This window comes from Oreochromis aureus, linkage group 2 (genome assembly GCF_013358895.1).
Source record: "Oreochromis aureus strain Israel breed Guangdong linkage group 2, ZZ_aureus, whole genome shotgun sequence".
Taxonomy (NCBI): domain Eukaryota; kingdom Metazoa; phylum Chordata; class Actinopteri; order Cichliformes; family Cichlidae; genus Oreochromis; species Oreochromis aureus.
In genome coordinates, this window is record NC_052943.1 from 13,636,479 (window position 1) to 13,657,219 (window position 20,741).

A 20,741-nucleotide genomic window follows, 5' to 3' on the forward strand; every position below is an offset into this window, starting at 1 on the left:
CAGTGTAATATTCCTGCTTCAAGCGCAGCGCTTGTTTGTTTTGTTGCATACAAATCGTACTTTATTGTCTTTCAGAAAGTGTATGAAAGAACTCACATGTTCCTAGAACATAATACATAATCTTTTTAGGGTTAATCTATATAGAATTACTTCTAGTAACAAAAAAAAAAACAAAAAACAAAAAAAATACTGGCCCATCACGCACAGTGTTTTTCTTTTCCCAGAGTCGACGCCTTCCATGTCTGTGATTGGCTGGTTGCCCCACCTGAGGGCTGACGGGCTACTTCCGGGATTCCTACGTCGGCCTAGCAGGCGAGCTAAGTAGTTTGCTAGCGGCTAACTGAAGAAGGACCGAATCGACCCACACCCTACAAGCAAGACACCTCGTGTGTTCATGATTAGGTGTGTGTTTTACCTCTTCTTTTTAGCCATTTTTCAGGTGAAATTCGCCACAGTTGTCTCGTCAGTTGTTAATGAAAATCTATTTGCTACTGTACAGCTCCCATGCTAGCCAGATAACTAATGTTAAGCTAACTCTTATAGCTGTGGTAAAGGATCGTACAGTGTCGCAAAAAAACTTTCGAGGCTAGGTAAAAGCTCACTGTTTGATTACCTACTCAGTATCCTGTGATTTCCAAGTATGAGTCGTGTTTTAATCGGTTTTTAGTAGGTCGCACGGGCTACTACTTCTCGGCGGCTTTTGGTTTTAAAACAGTGGTGTGTGTATTTTGATGAGGTTCACGGTATTGGCAGCTGATTATGATAACGTTAGCTGGTCTTGACTGAATCCTAGCAGTGCCCTGGCCTGCTGTTTAACGGTTGGTATGTGTAACGTTTCATTTTGAGATGAAGTCAAAGTCAGTCTAGGGGTGTAGATTTAAAGCAGACGGCAAAAATCAAGCGCGAGTATGTCACTGTTACTCGGAAAATATATTAAATTTGCTTGACCGGCCACTTAACGTTGTAGCATGCGATGTGTAGATTGTTGCGGTGACATGATAAGCAATGCTCGACACGGAGATTTTAGGATTAACATGTATTATAGTCGGGGGGGTAGTTTTGGGGCAAGTGCGATTATTACCTACTGACACCTCTCTCTGCCATTTGTTAGTACGGATGGTTGTTGACGAAAGGGGTGTGTCCAAACGATCAGATTACACTGTTGCTTCGGATCCGTTTTCAGTGTACTCACAGACTAGTTTTTCTACAGGAGTTAAGGAGTATGAGCGTGATTGTGTGTGTGAAAGGCGTGCATCTTTACCACAGATCGTTGTGTCTGTGTGTTGTTTTCAGTTTCCCTTCGTGGAAGGTATTTCCATCTGACAACCTGAGGGCACTGAGGTGGTGACGGGGTTATGGTGAAATACCCACACTGCTTAAGGCAAGCTTGTAGAGAAAGGAGGAACTTGGTCAGTGAGTCTTGTTTGTTGTGAAATCAAACTAAGACCTTTGGCCTGTGATTTAACAAGGAAATACATTGAAGGCTACCTGCAAAACATTGTAGTATACATCTTTTCAAACATATTTGGTAATTCTAGATTCCACGCTTATGGTATGAGATGTATTATACATTGGCAGTCAGAGATGCAAAGATTTAATTTGCCACCACATAGGACAAAGATAATAAATGTAATGCAAATATAGTGGTTATCAAAAACCCATTACTCTAATCTCGGGTTTCCAAAATGGTCTTCCTAAAGGCAGGTAGGACTTCACTTCAGCATTGCAGGGGAGCTAATTCAGAATTAGGAATCAACCTAATCTCATCCTTATCTTTGGACTGTGTGAGGAAGGCAGAGTATCTGGAAAGAGCCCACACAGACACAGGGAGAATATTCAAACTCCACACAGAAAGGTCTCAAACTGGAGTTGAACCCAGGACCTTCTTGTCATGAGGCTGAAGTCATCACAAATATTGTTCTAGCTACACAAAAAAATAATGAATAAGATTTTAATTTGCCATATTTCTACAGGTCAGAGGGTCTGATTGATAGCAGGAGGGGTAAAAAGATTACTTTCTGTGTGATTCAAACTACTAAATTATAGGTGGCATGCTGTGTTCCAATGAAGCAAAATTGCAGCTAGAAGTGCCTTCATCTTGCTATATAGACTTTGTGGGACTATTAATGTAGGTGTACTGTGGGAACAAACTGGTTGGAAACTACTGATCTGAACCAAGGGCTCATTTAAGCTTTAATTATTTGAAACAAATTAGTTCTAGTCCTGTCTTTGTTCTGCTCATTGAGTTTTTGTGTGATTTATTTTTCTTACAGGGTTGTCCAGCAACTTGAACAAAGAACCCAAGTGTGAAAGAAGAAAAAGAGCCAAAGATCTTTTTTTTGTTTTTGTTTGTTTTGGGGTTTTTGGTTTGTTTATTTGAGGGGAAAAAAAGGTGTGAAATCCATCCAACCATGTGACATCCAAGCTCTACGTGGCTTTCTTTAGGAGACGCAGTATGGGAAAAGAGCTCAATCTGCAGAGAATTTGGAGGTGGAAGACCCAATCCCAGCAAAAAGTGGTGACACCTCGGTGACATACACGGGGCTTCCATGTGGAATGAGTTGGTTTTGTGCCCTTAACGACACAGAGACTGACAACAGGAGTCTCAGAAGATCCAGGGGACTCCACTTGGTTTTTTGAGTTATTTTCCTAGTAAATAAAAGGCTAGACATCTTTTTTTTATGATTTTTATTTTCTTTTTAATAGCAGCTTTCTTGAAAACAAATCCCAGCTGGACTTTAGTTTGATGTTAAGCGGCTTCCCACAACTGGTTTAAAACTGAATTTGTTTGTTTAGTTGTTTTCCCCTGTGGACTAAGTTTGAAATGCTGGAACTCTCCCTCCTGCCACTATCTTCAGTTTCTTCCACCCACCCAGTGCCTAAATAAGCCTTCTCTGGAGGATCACAGAAGTCATCAGCAGCTGCTGCGCTCAATCCTCTGCCTGTTCTCCTCCATGTGCTTCTGCTCTCGGCCTGTTGGCTGTACACCCACTACCTCTTACCTCTTTAATTTTTCTGGTCTTTTCATTTTTACTGAGCGGGATAATCAGAACTGAAGCCCAGTGATGGAGCATTAATGTAAACCCTGAGCTGCTCCAGTGTTGTGTGCGTGAGTGCTGGTCCTTTCGCATATATGCACAGCAGTGTTACGGTTGCACTGGTGCCAGGGAGTAACAGTAGAAGATTAGATTTATTTATATTGTTGCACCAAATACAGTTCCATTAAAGCCATACAAAAATATTTATGAATTACCTATACATATTTTTGTATCACACTGCTCTTGTATAGTTTTGCTTTTATAAGCTTCTATTAAGATTATGCACACAAATTAAATATTTACAACAAGCTGTACACATAGCAGTTTGTATATTGCTATGTAAAAAAAAAAAAAAATCACTCTTTTTAGTGATTATATTAGTACTGGGAGACATTTAGTTTCTGGACACAGAAAACCCCTCATGTTTCCCTTTAGTTGCTGCTTTGCATAGTGTTGGTTTTCTTTTCCAGTCAGTAGCTATGGCCCCTCCTCCCAGACGAACACCACATTTGCCATTTTGACCTGGAAAGCATCCCTTTACAGCAGGTAGACAGTAGATAGCTACCTCTCTCTGTCTTCCTCCACCCTCTCTCTATCTCTGATGCCTGGCTTCAGCAGTGGGGGGGTTGGGGGAGGAGTAGGTGGCGTTGCTTCTGCTCCCCCCCGTCCATTTCGACCCAGCCGGTACGTCCCGGTATCTGCAGCCACCACTTTCCTTGTCGGAGCCACGACGCTCTTCTTCTGCTTCACGTGAGTGTTTCTTGGTTTTGTTTCATATCAAACATGGTTTTATAGGGCCTACATGTGTGTACATACACATGTGTTTGTACATGCTGGAGCGATGTGTAAACATCAACATGCATTATATTCATTTTTTTTTTTTTAAATTTTGCTGTTCTTTTAATGTTTATTCATTCAAAGTAAGTTGACAGCTTTTCAGGAACATTTGCTCATAGTTTATCGCAGCCACACCTGTCACCTCCCCAACACAAGCACAGTCTCCTATTTCTGCCACTGAGCAGCTTCTGTGGGCAGTTGCTTAGCTCGCACATAAGCTTATAAGAAGTTGATGATGGAGTGTGAAATGTTACTTGGTTACTTTTTTTCCTTTCCACATCTTACCACTAAGTGTGGGGATTGGTGGAAGCTTGTCTAACTGTAATTTTGTTTCCATCCTACTTAACACTCTCCAGGTGCCCATGGTTGTCAGAGCATTTCTCCTCTGTCATTCCTATATATAATGCCGTAATCTTCCTCTTCACCCTCGCCAACTTCTGCATGGCCACTTTTATGGATCCTGGAATCTTCCCCAGAGGTAAACTTCTAGAAAGTAAAATGTCACGTCCTAATAATGCATGTGCAATACTTTTAAAGTACATGCAAAATAAGACTATTTGTTGGAATACTCACTGCCTATAAAGTAATTTAGAGAGACCCTGTGACATGATTATTAGGTTATTATGATACAAGTTTAATCTCAGGTTGTGTCTGTTGCCTGCAGCGGAGGAAGATGAGGATAAAGAGGATGATTTCCGTGCTCCACTCTATAAGACAGTGGAGATCAAAGGCATCCAGGTGCGCATGAAGTGGTGCTCAACGTGCCGCTTCTACCGACCACCGCGCTGCTCGCACTGCTCAGTGTGCGACAACTGTGTGGAGGTACATAATTATACATTTATCCCTGCTTAATAATGTTGACTGGGTATTCTTGTGGCTCAAAATTAGAAATGAATTAGTAGTATCATACAGCTATGAGTGAACTTCATTAAAAATGGGATAATTTTTGTAATTATGTATGCTAAAAATCTTTTAATTAAAATTTCTGTTGTTGTCTTGGTTATGCTATTTCATTTTTAACCTATAAACTAAATGGCAGGGAAACACAGTCTTGGAAAGCTGTTGTTTCCGTGAGTTTAAGCACTTAATCTAATAAAATGACCTAAATTATTGTTATATATTCATGTTTAAAATGTCATTCAGTTTCAATAGCAAGTCCTAATTTCACAGTGGGCTTCTATACACTCCTGTGTGGTTTGACTACACAGCCTAGATCTGTCCTATTCTTAGTTTTCGTGTGTGTGTGTGTGTGTGTGTGTGGGAGGTGGAAATTGTGTGGACATGCGATTTTGATGTACTGTAGTTGTTGCTTATCCTTATCGTTTCCCTCTCAGAGATATCTTTTAATCTTCTTATTTATTCTTAGGATTTTGATCACCATTGTCCTTGGGTGAACAACTGCATTGGTCGGAGGAATTATCGTTATTTCTTCCTATTCTTACTTTCTCTCACAACCCACATCATGAACGTATTTGGCTTTGGCTTGGTTTATGTCCTGCACCACCAAAAGGAGTTGGACACGCCAGGTGCTGCTGTTACGTATCCTTTACTTGGTATAAGTCTGTCATAGAAATGCACAACACATTATGGAACTCAAACACAAAACACATCATTGGAATAGATTTTCCTGTGTCTTATGACAGGGGTTTTTCTTTTTGTGATTTCCTTGACAACCCCCCCCACCAGTATGGGTGTGATGTGTGTGGCTGGCCTGTTTTTTGTCCCAGTCGCTGGTCTGACTGGGTTTCACATAGTGCTGGTGGCTCGCGGTCGAACCACAAATGAACAGGTACATACCAGAGGTGGTTGTGCAAATCACGGTCTGCATCACTGAGATAAGTCAGGCATGCTTTACACTGGTTAATGTGTTTTTGTTAGGTATGCAACTGTTTTATCTCTCTCCCTCTCCGTAGGTGACAGGGAAGTTTCGAGGAGGCGTTAACCCTTTCACCAACGGCTGCTTGAGGAATATTACGCATGTACTCTGCAGCTCCCAAGCCCCCAGGTCAGCAATCTTTCTTCTCTGCACTCATCTGTTTACTCCCCCCGTTTAACACTCGGCTCTGCAGTTATTCCTTTTCCACTACCTCTTTCTTTCCATTGCGCTCTCTCCCCCCTTCCACTTTTCCATCCTACTCTTTTATAGTTCATTCTGGTCTGTTGAGGTAATTAAATATGTAATGCAGACCTTTGGCGTGAGTGGGTGATGTGTTGGTCAACAGAGCTGGGTTATATCTTTTTGAATACATGTGTGTGTTATAGATACATAGGCCGTTGGCGGGGCCGGCAGACAGTGGAAGTTCAGCCACCTTTTCTTAGACCTGCTCTCACTGAGGCTCAACTAGAAGCCAAGGTCTTGGACAACGGCATCCAGAATGACCGACATAGCACTAGGGTGAGTTATAATGAATTGAATAAACACATGCAGTCTGTACAGAGAAGTCTGGATATAACAGCTCCACAGATATGCTGTATGTCTATATTATTACTGTGGTATGAGTTTTAGAAAAGAGAAATCTGGTGCACATGTAAGCATGTCTTTATCTTTAAGAATACAAAGTAGAGCATTGTGCACAATACAACAGGAGGTCTCAGATTTCTAGATATACACAGTTTTGTGGGGGGTTGTGAAAATCTTTCATCAATTTGAATTTCATGTTTAAATATTAAAAGGTCAGGAGCAACACAGAAACTCCGTCTGGTTATTAGCAGGCAGCTCATGTAGTTTATATTGGTGCTGCAGCTGCTGGAAAGTAGCAGCAGGTGTAGTTTTGCAGACCATACTATTAGTAGAGATTTAATAACTTAATAGTAGTGTTCTTCTTCTTTGTGTTATTTTGTCAGAATTTTCCAACTATAACCTCGTGTACACAATGAATGTGTACTCCAGAGCTCTTTAAAAAGACAATGGTAGAATATGAGCTTTGAGCATTTCTTGGTGTCCTGCTTTTAAAAGAATAGTTCATTATATAAACTGTGAATCTTTAAGTCAGTTCAGTTGTGGTCGAAGGACTGTTTAAGAGAGCCTGTTACAACTCCTAGCTAACCAAATAAGGGGTCGAAAGCCAAGTCAGTGTATAACCGCCATTAACTCAGATGACGGACTCGTTACTGATCATGCCAAAATCAATGACGCGTTCAGGGAATATTATCTGAAGCTTTATTCCTCTGAATCTTCCACCGACCACTCACTAATCACAAATTTTCTTAAAAGCTTGGACTTTCCTGAGCTTGCAGACACCCACAGAGAGATGTTGGATGCACCATTTTCCAAAGAAGAGATTAGCGCTGCAATTTTCTCCTTACAGTCAGGGAAGTCCCCTGGCCCAGGCAGCTTTTCAGTAGAATTTTTCAAATCATTTGCCCCACAGCTCGTACCCCTACTCCACTCGGTTCTATTTGAATCCTGCCAGCAGTCATATCTGAAGATCATTCTGGCTTTGTTAAAGGATGCCACCCCTTTTTCAACATCCGACACCTTCTTAATATCCTGCACACGCCGTCCAATGACACTCAAGAATGTGTTCTTTCCCATGATGCGGAAAAAGCATTTGACCGTGTAGAATGGAACTATTTATTTGCTGTGCTGGAAAAATTTGGGTTCGGTCCCAATTTCATCTAATGGATCAAGTACCTATACTTGTTCCCTGTTGCGTCCGTTTGCACTAATAGCCAGAAATCAAAACCCTTCCAAATTAAACGAGGCACACGACAGGGTTGCCCCCTTAGCCCGTTGGTATTTGATTTAGCTATTGAACCCTTAGCAATGCTTTTTCAAAGCAGTAAACTTGTTCAGGGTATACAAAGAGGTCAAACTGAACACAAAGTCTCTCTTTATGCTGACGATTTATTGCTTTTTATTTCAAATCCACATACTTCCCTACCGTCTATATTGTTACTACTCACGCGTTTCAGTCAAGTCTCTGGTTATAAATTAAATCTCTCCAAGAGCAAACTTTGTCTATTAAATGAAGAAGCGTTTCAAATGGATTTGTCAGGTTTCCCAGGCAGTTCACCTACCTGGGTATTACAACTATAAGAAAGTATAAACAACTTCTCAAAGCCAACTTTTTCACACTATTGAAGAATGTCAAACAAAGCCTTCTACAGTGGTCACCCCTGAACACAACTCTGGTCGGACGAATTAATTCAATTAAAATGAATATCCTTCCTAAATTGTTATACTTATTTCAATCTTTACAAGTCTTCATCCCCACATCTTTCTTTACAACTCTAGATTCTATAATCTCCTCTTATATTTGGAAGGGTAAACGACCTCTGGTAGCCAAGGTACATTTACAGAAACCTAAGATTGAAGGGGACCTGGCACTCCCCAACTTCCGCTTTTACTATTGGGCTGCCAATATTCGGTCCCTGACCTACTGGTTAAAGCCTGGGGAGGGGGTGGGCCCCACCAGCTGGCTGGCAATGGAATTAGACTCAACTCAGGGTATTTCTCTTGGGTTCTTCTCTTCCTTTATCCATGGACAACTTTACATCTAATCCGATAATTCAGCACTCCCTCAGGGTGTGGGCGCAGTACAGGAGACATTTCAATCGTAATAATTTTTCACTTCAAAGCCCCATCCTTTCAAACCACCTATTCCTCCCCCCAACTTTGGACAACTTGTTTGGGGTCTGGTTTAGAGCAGGTATTATTTACTTTAAAGATCTCTTTATACACAGTAAACTGGCATCATTTGATCAGCTGTCAGAAAAATACAGTCTTCCCAAAATTCACTTTTTTTTTTTTTTTTTTAGATATTTACAACTCAGACATTTTTTGTAATCCCACCTCTCCAATTTTCCAGAAGCTCCAGCTGCTAAGTTACTGGACGAGCTCCTTAATTTGCTACTGTCAGGAAAAGGTGTAATGTCTCGCATCTATAATAAACTTTGCAGTGTAACCCCAGCTCCTATTGTAGGCCTCAAGTCCACATGGGAGAAGGAGTTGGGTATATCTATGACGTCTGGGACTCAGTCCTTTCTCTGGTAAATTCTACATCACTCTGCGCCCGTCATTCCCTATTACAATTCAAAGTAGTCCACAGGGCCCACTTATCTAAATCCAAAATAGCTAAGCTTTATCCCAGTTTAGACCCTCGCTGTAACAGGTGTGGGTCTGATGATGCCAATCTAACCCACATGTTTTGGACCTGCCCTGCCCTGGCAAATTTTTGGGAGGAGGTTTTCTGCATTTTGAACAAGACTACTGGCCTGAAACTAGCTCTCAACCCCCTACTTGCTCTCTTTGGTACAGCGGGAGAGGATGATAAGTATATTCCCATAGCAAAGCGTAGGCGTAGGGTGCTGTCTTTTGGTTCCCTCCTGGCTAGGTGTACCATTTTGATGAGGTGGAAGGCTGCTGCCCCGCCTCCCATGTTCAGTGGCTTGGTGATCTCATGTCGTGCCTCAGTCTGGAAAAGATCCACTGCTCCATCCAGAACCAAAAGGGCACATTTGATAAAATTTGGGGTCTCTTTCTGAAAAACTTCTCTAAACTTCAACTTAAGGATGTTCCAGCTGACTAACGGATTTGCTTTTCCATAGAGGTCTGATATCTGTCTGTGTTAATGGGAACGTGAAGCTCAGTGATGTTGCAGCTAACTTCTGTGTGGTTCTTAAGGAAAGGGTTAGTTAATATCATAATCCCTCCCGGGTTGTGGCTTTTGTTATTTTGTTGGGTTTTTGTTTTGTTTTTGTTTTTTTTTTTCTCTCTGTCCTTTTTTTTTTTTTTTTTTTTTTTTTTGCTTGTTTGTTTTCCTCTTTTTATTTACCAATGTTCTTTTTTTTCTTTGTAAACTGTGTCCACAATTACTCAATAAAAATATGTTGAATTTGAGAGCGCGAGAGAGAGAGAGAGAGAGACTATCCCCGTGCAAATGGGCATAGTGGGTCCTTTTTAGGGCTTCATCTGCAAGAATACAGTACTGTGCCAAAGTCTCTGATAGCTTTTATTTATTTATTTATATTTTGCTTTCTATAAGCCATATTTAATAAATCATAATTTTAAGCCATTTAACTCTGACCTATGACTCTTTAAGCATAAAAAGGTACCTAAGTATTGTGCATACTCATAACAGCTGACTTGGGAGAAGGAAGTTTAACTTCCATCTTTAGGTACTTCTTTTTTAGCAGCCTCGTAAAAATAGAAATTCTTTAGTTGAATCTATGAAAATACCGAAGATAACACGGATTGACAGACATTAAATAATGTACAAGAACTGGAATGAAAAATCGGTGATGACAGGTGTCGTGAAATTTTGGTTCAAGAGTTGTTGAGCACCACTAGCTGAAATGCATGTGAATGGTTTAGGGCTGCATTTCAGCTAGTGGTGTTGGAGATTTTGTTATAATTAATGGAATTATGATTGCAGGAAAGAATTGCAAGATATTAAGCCAACATGGAATACTTGTGGAAAGCATCTTAATGGTAGTGGCTTCATTTTTGATAGTACTCCCAAAGACACTGCAAATACAGTAAAAATTATCTGGATTGAAAAGGAAACAAAAAAACAGCAGTGTGCTACTATGAGTCATGGATTGGTCTCCCCAAAGCATGGAACACTACATGTGTTTATGGCGAGTGGGATCATCTTGGCATAGAACAGATCAAAATGCAACCAACAAAGAAGAGTCCTTCAAGAAGCCTGGAGAACTGCTCCTCAAGACTACTTAAAGAACATACTAGAAAGCTGCCTGTGTTGAATAATAAAGGTCATTGTACCAAATATTGACTTTAAAGCTTGTTAGTATTACCATGTATCACTATCTATGTTGTGAAAGTTTGTGTGTTTTGAGAGAGGTGTGTGTCTGTCGCGATTCCATAGCATGGAGGGCAACACTCAGAACGTTCAAGAGTCTGTGTGATGAAAGATGCATTCTTTTAATTAATTAATTAATTATTTATTTACATTTTCCCCTCTGTAATTGGGTGTCAAACTTTTTTTTTTTTTTTTTTTTTTTTTTGCTTATGAGAAATGACAATTCACTCCCAGAGGATCCTGAAATTGTCTGCAACGTTAATCAGATATCAAAACCTGGAAAATGTTACAGATGTAGCTCTCTGTTCCAGGCAGTCCAACCACTGATTTCACTGAATGGCTTTTTGTTTTTGGCCTTGTCTTTTCCAGTCCAAGAGCAGTCTAGATCAGATGGAGAGCCAGTCAGCAGATGCAGAGGCTCCACCTCCTCCAAAGCCAGAGCTTCGTTACCCTGGCCTGCCCCGTGCTGACACAGAGGGTGAGATGCACATAAAAATGCATAACTGAACCTAGGATGCCACTTTGTATGACAGAATATGCAGAGAGAGAGTTCTTAGCTTTTGTGTGAATAGATGAATGTTTGTTTTCTAATCATAAACAGACCTTGTTCAAATGTCACTTTTGGTTTCTTGTCACTCAGAGAGCAGCTTGCTGACTGAAGCACCACCTACGCCATCAATGTATAAGTACCGGCCAACCTACAACAGCCCAGGGAGAAACCACACTGCACTCACACATCCCAACAAGGTAGATCTTAGTTTACAGACACCTTAAAGTGCTCTGTGTAAACCATGTACGAAAAGGAAAAAATAGCTGAGAGTGAAGTTAATTACATTTAAAACACAGACATAATCAAATCAAAATACCATCTGCACACATCCTTGTTGATTTATACATAGCTTAATGTGGAAAAACTCACAGATGTGCTCAAGCTTAATGCGTGAAACAGGGGAAGCGTTGGTGGCTTATATGCCCTCCCCCTCTAAATCCTTAATGGTTAATACATGCCCCTCTTTTTTTTTTTTTTTTTTTTTTTTTTTTACTTTAAATTGTTCATTCAGTGGCCATCGGTTGATCAGTAAGTCTCAGTACGTGTGTATACCTGTATCCCTTTGGCTGTCTCTGTGTGTTTGAATGGATCTGTCCTCTTCCCCTGAGACTGCATTGACTGCAATGTATAGTTCATGTTCCATATGTTTTTGTATTTCCATTCATATGTTGGCACACACAGTCTTTGACATGCAGTGTTAGTGCTTGTTGAAACCAGTCAATATTCCCAATCCAGTAGTGTGATGATTGAGTAGAGCACCGGTCAAGCATCCAGTTCTCCCCACCACTCTTTTTTTTTTTTTTCCTGTTAAAAATCTCTACAAAATTGCTTTCTGTTCTCTGCTTTCTGTTCCCACGGCAAGGTGGTAATTTTCATCTTTCTCCCTCCCCTCTTTACTCCTGCTTTCATCTTCATCACACTTTTCCTTACCCTCTCCCCTTTGGTCTGTTTCTCCTCCTCTCTCCTCTTCAGATGATCCGTGGAGAGAGTCTTGACTCTCCATCTCCTTCCATCCTGCAGTCCAGCCGCCAACCTAGCTACCGCTCTGAGCCGAGCAGCCTGGATGGAACCACAGTGGTGGGGGGAGGTGTAGGGGTGCGCAGAGGGGGAGGGGAAAGGGGTGAGGGCCCCGGAGGCCCTGGCGGGACTGCTGGTGGGGTGTTAGGGGGCATGTCAGGTTACTCCCTGACTGGGCGCTCCTACACCTCCTACCCATCCTCTCTGGTTCTGTCCACTGGCGGCTCACACTCCTCCAGCCTGCGCTCAGCACACACTGCACATAACCCGCTGGCCACGCTCCATTCAGAGGGCACCACAGACACCAGCTACAAAAGCCTGGCCAATCAGACACCTCGGAATGGCAGCCTGTCCTATGATAGCCTGCTGACACCATCCGAGAGCCCAGAGTTCGAGTCAGCCGCCCACGAGCTGTCACCACAGAAGCCTCATGCTCCATTTCCCTCTTCAGCTGTAAGGGGCCAGACTGAGGTGGTGTCACCCAGTACTCCGCTGCAGGGCTACACGTCGCCCTTTCTCTCAGCTCAGATTGCCCAGCAGAGGGAGGGGCAGCTGCTCCAGGGCTCTGCCACTTTCTCCTCCCCTCACAAGGCCTACCTGCGTGCTGTCAGCCCTCCCCTTCCCTCCTCCGCTGGGCCACCTGAGACCCACTACCTGCTTCAGCATAACCAGGACTTCTCTTCCCGTCCCCCTCGTAACCCTTCCTCCTCATCCTCTTCTCCTGGGGCTCGATCGCTCGAGCCCCCTGTCTCCCCGCCTCCTCGTGGCCTCTCCCTAGGCAAGTCCCTGCCTTACAATATGGAGGCAGGGCCTCAGCACAAGCCTCGACTTGCAGGAGGAGGCGCTGTGCTGGGAGGGGGAGGAGGGCAACAGGCTACACAGTGAGTAGTGATCCGTCGCCAGATCCGTCAGCCTGCTACTCTTCTTCCTCCTTCTCCTTTTCCTACTCCTCTTCCTTCCTGGTTTGTGTCAGCCCTCCTCTTCTTCCATGATCTGTGTGAGTTTTCCTTTTCCTCCTTCATGTTTTACTTACAGTCTTTACCTGTTTAGTGCTTGAATAGTAAACTGTGTCTATGTAAGTCTTTTTGGTTTAGTTGTTGGAATGTGACACGTCTGCCCATGCTGCTGTGTTTTGTCTTGTAGCCTTTTGTCTTTTCCCTGTCCTCACTTAGTGTAGTTACCGAATGCCTTACAAGATCTCATGTAAAGAAACGTCTGTGGTTTGTGCTTTATTTTGGAAAAAGAACCACTCATCTGCATCTCCCTCTCTTCTCTCTCCTCTACCCTGATGTGGCTCCTCCCCTCCCAATGGCTGTCCAATCAGATCCACCTCTCGCCCAGTCTTGGCTAATCACACCACATCCAAACCAGGGGGAGGGGTGAAGAAGGTAACCGGCGTCGGAGGGACCACATATGAGATATCGGTTTAAGTGACAAACATCCCACATGAGCTGCCACAAGGACAGGAGAAAGTCACTGGACAACTTTCACTTGTCTTTTACCTGAGCTGGATATTATTCATGACTGCAGGCTCCTGCTGTGCTGGACTAAGGGAGCAGGCCTGTCTGGTACTCACTTTATTATCTTTGTAATGCCACTGGCCAGTCTTCTCTGCCAGCCTTTCAGATTTGAACAAAGAGTAACTGGGGACACTGGTTCATTTTTCACAGGGATCAATCGTCTCCATTTAGCCACTTTGTGAGCCATAGACTGATGCGACTGTATCATCACGGCTGGGTACAGATATGTCTATAGAGCACGTATAGCTAGTCAATGATTTGCCATTTTACTTTGGTACATTAGCACACAGAGTATTGACAACAGTGTCTGACACTCATAGAAAGGATGGCCTTTATCCAGTGGATGTAAAACTTTAAGAGGGAGGATTTCGGACTGTTGACCAATAATAATCTCTGAACGGACCACACAATCTGTATATTGATAAGAATCATGGAGTAAAGAGTCCAGTCTATAAACACAGTATCATTTTAGTTTTATAAGTCTTTTTTTAAATATTGTTTTATATAAATGTATACAGATTATTGGGTGAAATCGTCAGGTATTGGAGATGACTATTGATAACGGTGGCAGTTATACTGTATGTAATTATTCATGAAAGCGATTTAAAAATAAGTTGCCTGTTGATAAATGATGGCTGCATCAGCCATTCAAAGTTTTTGCTGGAGTTTTCACTGTCCAAAGAAAAAGATGATGATGATGATGATGATGATGATCCTTTGGTGGACACCTGAAGTGGCAAAAAAATTACAGGTTATTTTTTTTCTTTTCTTTCTTAAAAGCCACAAAGAAATGTTAATTCTCACAATCGCAGCACAAGCATCTTTGTGGAATGTACGCTTGTAATGTTTATGCTAGAGACATTATGCAAAATCCGTTTGTAGCTTTAAGATCATTGTATGTTTTTTTTGGTGTTTTTTTTTTTTTTTCTTCTTCTTTTCTTTCTGAGAGGTTTTTGTCTGTCAGTCAATCAAGATGCTAGCAACCTTATACCTTTAACAGATGGCCAGCCAAATAGGAGCAGCGGGGAAGGGCTTATTTATTTCACCAGTGGAAAGAAACTTTGTATTTCTGGACATGATTTCAAACCAGTCCCAGATAGTTTTTTTTTTTTTTTTAAAGAGAAAATAGAAACTATGGTTATATTTCATTAAATTTTAATGCCATGCCACTGAATATGTGAGAGGGACTGGTTTGAAATTGGCGAGTGTGTTCGTTGGGGTTTATTTTCCTTGCCTTGAGACCATTAATAGTGAAGCATGTTTTTATTTTTTTTCTAATCATTTTAATTTTTTACACTTTTCTTAAAGTATTTAGAATTTTTTGCTTCATTTGCTTTTTTTTCTTGTTAGGAAACACTTCTCACTTTGATATGCACAGCCATGTTAAGAAAGGGATAAATCAGAAGAGGAGTGTGTTTGTTTTTCACGATTGGGCATTACAGAAAGCTTATTTATTTATTTTTTTCTGTCAAGGCCCACAGCAGTGTTTGCAGAATGTTAAAAGGAACATGGCACATCATTTTGGGGGAGAAAGTACATGCTTGAAGCACACAAATATCACTGTTCAGTACGAGTTTTATACCCTACCAGGGCTGTGTCTTCAGTGTGCATGTGACTCTGAAAAAAACTTTATTTTTTGGTTCATTGATGCTTCCCTGGCGTGCATTCTTGTGAGATTATTGTCAAACGCCCATCCGGTTTCTGTGCGAGTGGTATCCAGAAAAAAAGTATCACAAAAGGCACAAAGCAGCCGTCGTACAGAGAAATAAAGAGAACCTGTGTTGACTTTTTTTTTTTCTTCCCGCTCTGGCCAAGGGATGGTGGCCACTGAACAACCTGAACCTATGTGCGTATAGCAAGTAACTTCTATGTGAGATAAAATATTGCTGTTGTTGGCTGTGATGAATGGAACGAGTTTCAACTATCTGTAACGAGAACATTAAAAAAAATTCCAAAATGGCCTTATAAAGAATTTTTAAAAAGATGTCTTGTCAGAATAAAAAGGTCAAACTGTTGAAAGAGAATGTGTCTTGGATTTTATCAATGCACGCAGGCTTACTTTGTTTCACCTCAAGCTTTTACTTTGGCTTTTTTGACACAAAAGTAAACAAACCAGTCAATAAATACAGGCAGCAAAAGAACCAATGACACGTTGACAAAAGTGGAAAAGAAATTAGCAAAATCGTTTTTGTTCGTCAATAACTTAGTGTAATAAAATGCTCCAAAATCACTGCTGCTTCAATCTGCATCATACACAATTAGATCGTTTAAATAAGATCAACGTTTATGGGTATTTCCCACAATAAAGACTTACAGTGTAGAGACTATTTCTTGTGGTAGTGGAGCCTGTTTTCTTCCCTTCAATTCAAAATATTAGGATGTTACAAGAAGGAAAGTTATGGAAATGTTAAGAGCAAAGCAAAGACTTGATGCATCCCTTCTCCTCTTCACTGGTCTTTCTTGCTCTCTTTTGGCTGCTCCGTATTGTTGGTGTCAGGAGGAAGCTCCTCGCCGCCCTCTTGTGGCTGAGAGCCATTCTGCTCCTCTTCCTTTGAACCACGGCTTTTGTTCAGCTTCTTGGATTTCTGGAAGAGCTCGTTGAGGTTAAACTCTCGGATGATGTTCTCCTGTGGGTGACGTAAAATTTATCTATACTGTCTGCAAGTGTAAGCAAGCAGCATCTACTCAGGTCTTAATTCGTGTGTTTTCTTACAATCTGAATAGACGTACCTCGTTCATGGTCCAAGATACAGCTCTACCTTTACTGTCCACCATTGGACGCCTCATAATTTCCCGTCCTCCTTGGAAAAGCAGAACTGAAGGCAGCTGCTTGGCCAGAGGAGAAGTACTAACCCTGTACCTGTTCAGAAAGACGGTCAATACCAGTCAATAGAATTCTAGAAAGCATCAAGCAATACTGGATAATAAAAGACCATTTATTAAAGGCAAAAAAGCCCCTCAAAAACTGACCTTTTTGAAATCTCTTCATAGCGACCAATGTCTATCTTCCCAAACCGGAGTCCAGCACAGTTGTAGCTGCAGAATATAAAGCAAGACACATGAGACATTTGAGACAAATATACAGCTGTTTCTCTAACATGAAGTAAATTACATTATCTTGCATTTGAAGTGACTCTACAACAGGGAGACCAGCAACAATCAGGTATAATGTATCTGCAAGGGTATTGTTTCAAAATGTTAACTAACATCTTGAATCTTTTTTCTTTTTTTCTTTTTTTCTACATAGTGTCATTTCTGTTTTCAAATAAGAAACCCCGACTGAGATGAAATATCATCTAGACTCTTCTTCTTCTTCTTTTACATATCAGCACATAATTAAAAAAGAATTTGGTCCTTAGCAAGTCTTAAAATTTAGGTAAATGTTACCTCATATGAACAATACCACATGACATGTTACACTGTGTCATTAATTAACAAAAATGCAGAAGCAGTGTGTGATAAACTAAGCACACCCTTACAGCTTCCATAAGAAATTAAGAGGGTAAGTAGCAGTTGGGTAGCAAGTGTTAGCAGATGTATAAAAACAGATATTTTGGCAGCTTTTCTGGTCTGAAGCATTCAGGTGCGTGTTAACACACCTGAATATCTTTCCTGCTAAGGAAATCCTTCACTCAGTGGCTGCTGCTTAGGACTGAACATGCAGTTTGCCCTTTGTGCCTCCCTCTTTGAACTTTGTTTGTTAAACCCTGTTCATAGTGTTGAACTTTGCTTGTTAACCCCGGTATATGGGTGAACTTAGTTTGACTGGAGTTTTGTGCTGCTAACTTGCCTTAGTTAAACCTTAACTTTTACCCTCGTCCTTGTTATTGTATTACGTGTTAACTGGTTGCACAGTGGCCTGAAGAATGCAGCCCTGTCGGATTTCTGTTTGAATTTCTCCAATTAAACCTTTTCTTCATTTAGTTTCCTGTGTATGTATGCTTATGTATGTTACTCCTCCCTGTCCCCTAACAGAGGGGGTCGTAACAGGCCATAACATGCATCACCATGTCTGGAGACACCCAAACACAGCTTGTAAGCCACAAACACCTCAAAGCAACTGTCAAGCACGGTAGTGGAGTGGTAATGATTTGGGCTTGTTTTGCAGCCACAGGACTGAGTGGACCATGAACTCTTCCACATGTATGCCCATCTCTCCAAAAAACTAAAACTTGGCCCAAAAAAAGGGTCATGTAGCAGGACAATGATCCCAAGCACAGCAGCAAATCTTCAACAAAATGACTGCAGAATCAGTGTTCCAATGGCCCAGTCGAATCCAGACCTCAGTGCTGTGCATAACTGCCTCACTGCAAACCTCAATGAACTGAAGCAATGCTGTGAAGAACAGTGGACCAAACAAATTTCATGCACAATTTTTATTAAGTATTTTATTAAGTATTTAATGACACTGTGACATGTGTCCATCTGAAACTGTATTCAAATAATTTTAAACCTGGTAAGAACCAGATGATTTAAAAAAATAAATAAATTATGTCCTGAAATATTTAACCTTAGAATACCTGAATGCGACTGGAGTAAAGGGTGTGATTTCTTACTTGAGAGAAAGGTTTGCAAAGATGGGAGCAAACGACTGACAATCAGAGGACCAGTTGGCGTAGAATTCAACGAGCCATGTGACACGACTGTCCTGCTGCAGCTCCTCCTAAGGAGTGAAGAACACAAAGTTACACTCAAACCAACCCACCTCTCTGAGCACGGCATGATCAGTTAGAGTTCACTTTTTTTTTGGTATTTCAGTTTATGAATTTTTAAATGTCAGACATACAATTAATACAATATCATATAACTGGATTTCAGTGTTTGATAGAAACTGCTCTAATTTCAAACACAATGATTAATAGACTCAATCACTCCATGAACTTTCAAATAAAATAACACTCCCAACTGATGTAACTGTAAGTAATTCCCACCTCTTTTGTTTTTATCTATCATTACAAAGACCAGTGGCACTACTATACATGCAAATGGTCAGCTGATATCAGACAGGACTCACATCGATGGTCTTGTCACTGAAGTACTTGATGTACTCTGGGCCCATGTAGAGAGGTGGCTGACAGGTCATGACAAATGCTGCAGAAAAAACACAGATAAACAGACTGATGAGCTTAAAAAGGATAAAAACAGTGTAGATTTTACAGTTTATCCAGCGGTAGTCTGTGTTCACCTACAATACTTTGGTAAAAAAACCCATTTTTATTTGTGTTATTTCTTATTTAGGTTTTCTCATTTTATGTTTCCTTTCTCAAATTCTGCCATCTTGTCCTTTGTTTTTATGTAATTTGATTATTTTAGGTGTACACTTTGGTCAACAGCTGTTGTTTTTAAATGTGCTATAAAAATAAAATTGACTTTGAATGAATACTGTTTGGGTTGTTTGTTTTTTTGTAAAGGACATTGTTTTTAAAAATTACACAATGGCACCACCTGTAGGCCAGTTAATAAAAAGTCCTGACTACAGAAAGCTCAGAGAAGTTTCTAAAATGGACTCAGATTGCTGCTTTACAAGGTGAAAACTTCACAGAGAAGATGTGAAGCTTTTTCTTAAAATAAATAAATAAATAAATCTTTGCCAGATGAAAATTTTAAGACTTCAGACTAAAAATACATGTTCACTGCACCTCACCTGCTTTGGAAAATAATCTAAATATATACAAAACACAGTTTACACTACACAATTTTAAAGGTGGTTGTGACAGACCACTTCCCTGGAATTCTAATGCTTTATACACACACACACACACACACACACACACACACACACACACACACACACACACACACAAATATACATATATATATATATGAGTACGGAAGTGTAGGGCTTGAGACACCACTGACCGAGGCACAGTGCAAGGTAGAGGATGCCAAACCGAATGTCCATCCTGAAGAAGAGGATGCAGTTGGCCACTTTGGTGAACATCAACAAGTTCCCAATGTGCTGCTCCACTGTGACTGAGGAAACAAAGAGCAGGGAACAATGAATGAAAAGCAGAGGAACACCTTCATACTGTTGACCTTGCAGTGTGTAAGTGAACCCCTCCCACTCCCTTAATGTTTACACAACAAACCCAAAGTTTACAGTGAGTCACTTTACAGATGTGCGTTCTCAGTAGAGTGGGGGTTCCTCTCAAATGGCTTATCAGATCAAGGAGTGGAAACAGTTAAACATCAGACTGTGTGGTTAAAGATTAACAGCAGCATGTAATAAAGACACAAACAAAGCGACCTTTCTGACTTTATCTAAAAAGTTAAGGTCAACAAATAAATCGCAACATATCCCGGTGCTTCCTATGATTCGCTGAGTGGTTTGGATCATTGGCCACATGGTTGATTGGGCCACTTTTGTGATGTGACAGTTTATTGTGTAAACACAGTTTCATCAGTAGGTTTACACATAAGACAGTGTGATGTGTGTGTGTGTGTGTGTGTGTGTGTGTGTGTGTGTGTGTGTGTGTGTGTGTGTGTGTGTGTGTGGGGGGGGTAGACTACTCACTAGCTCTCCTGTTCTTCATCATCACTATTGCACTGAGAAACATAAGGATCTCCAGCTCTCTCTGTAAAACAAAAGGAGCAAAATCATTAAAAACAAACAAACAACAACTTTGTGACAAGTTAATTAACTACTTCTATTTATTCCATATTTCTGAGACTTAATTAGCCCCACCAAAGGCAACCGCAAGCATTACCGCAACCCCCCCACCACCACTATGCTCACCCAGTCAAAGTCACAGGAGTTGCCGTCCTCGCGCTGGGTCACCAGGTGCTCGCAAAGACCTGGAGTCTTTCGCACCACCACGAAGGAGATGGTCAAGAGGAAGGACGTGATATAGTACGGCTTGAGCAGCCATTTGTAAATCTGAGGTAAGTGATACAAGAAAGTGCAGAGTCCTGTGAGTAAACCCATGCTGACGGAGAAGACGTACCACCGCGACAGGGTGCTGGAGGAGAAATGACAGCTGGAGCTATTGAGCTACGGTGTTACAGTGCGCATGTG

The 20,741-nt window shown here is 41.2% G+C and overlaps 2 protein-coding genes across 4 annotated transcripts; one reads left to right on the plus strand and one right to left on the minus strand.

Annotated features, from left to right (window-relative positions):
* Positions 1-268: 268 nt before the first annotated feature.
* zdhhc5b (zinc finger DHHC-type palmitoyltransferase 5b) lies at positions 269-15,750 on the plus strand. Of its 3 annotated transcripts, none has more exons than XM_039618688.1 (13): positions 277-402; positions 1,294-1,409; positions 2,274-3,788; positions 4,232-4,353; positions 4,540-4,697; positions 5,242-5,414; positions 5,562-5,664; positions 5,789-5,880; positions 6,138-6,270; positions 11,009-11,117; positions 11,280-11,386; positions 12,162-13,087; positions 13,531-15,750. In XM_039618688.1, exons 3-13 carry the CDS (start codon positions 3,640-3,642, stop codon positions 13,634-13,636), a joined length of 2,178 nt encoding a protein of 725 aa, XP_039474622.1. In that variant the 5' UTR covers positions 277-402; positions 1,294-1,409; positions 2,274-3,639; the 3' UTR covers positions 13,637-15,750. The 3 variants fall into 3 exon arrangements, with proteins under 3 accessions (XP_031611765.1, XP_039474622.1, XP_039474624.1); XM_039618690.1 differs by lacking the exon at positions 277-402 and adding an exon at positions 736-818; XM_031755905.2 differs by lacking the exon at positions 1,294-1,409 and having other exon boundaries at positions 269-402.
* tmx2a (thioredoxin-related transmembrane protein 2a) lies at positions 15,513-20,733 on the minus strand. Its single transcript, XM_031756020.2, has 8 exons — positions 20,463-20,733; positions 20,241-20,301; positions 19,586-19,699; positions 18,741-18,817; positions 18,283-18,389; positions 16,697-16,762; positions 16,457-16,586; positions 15,513-16,353 (listed from the first exon to the last, which is right to left on the minus strand). The coding sequence occupies exons 1-8, from the start codon at positions 20,649-20,651 to the stop codon at positions 16,174-16,176; spliced, it is 924 nt and encodes a 307-aa protein (XP_031611880.1). The 5' UTR covers positions 20,652-20,733; the 3' UTR covers positions 15,513-16,173.
* Between the last annotated feature and the right edge of the window lie 8 nt (positions 20,734-20,741).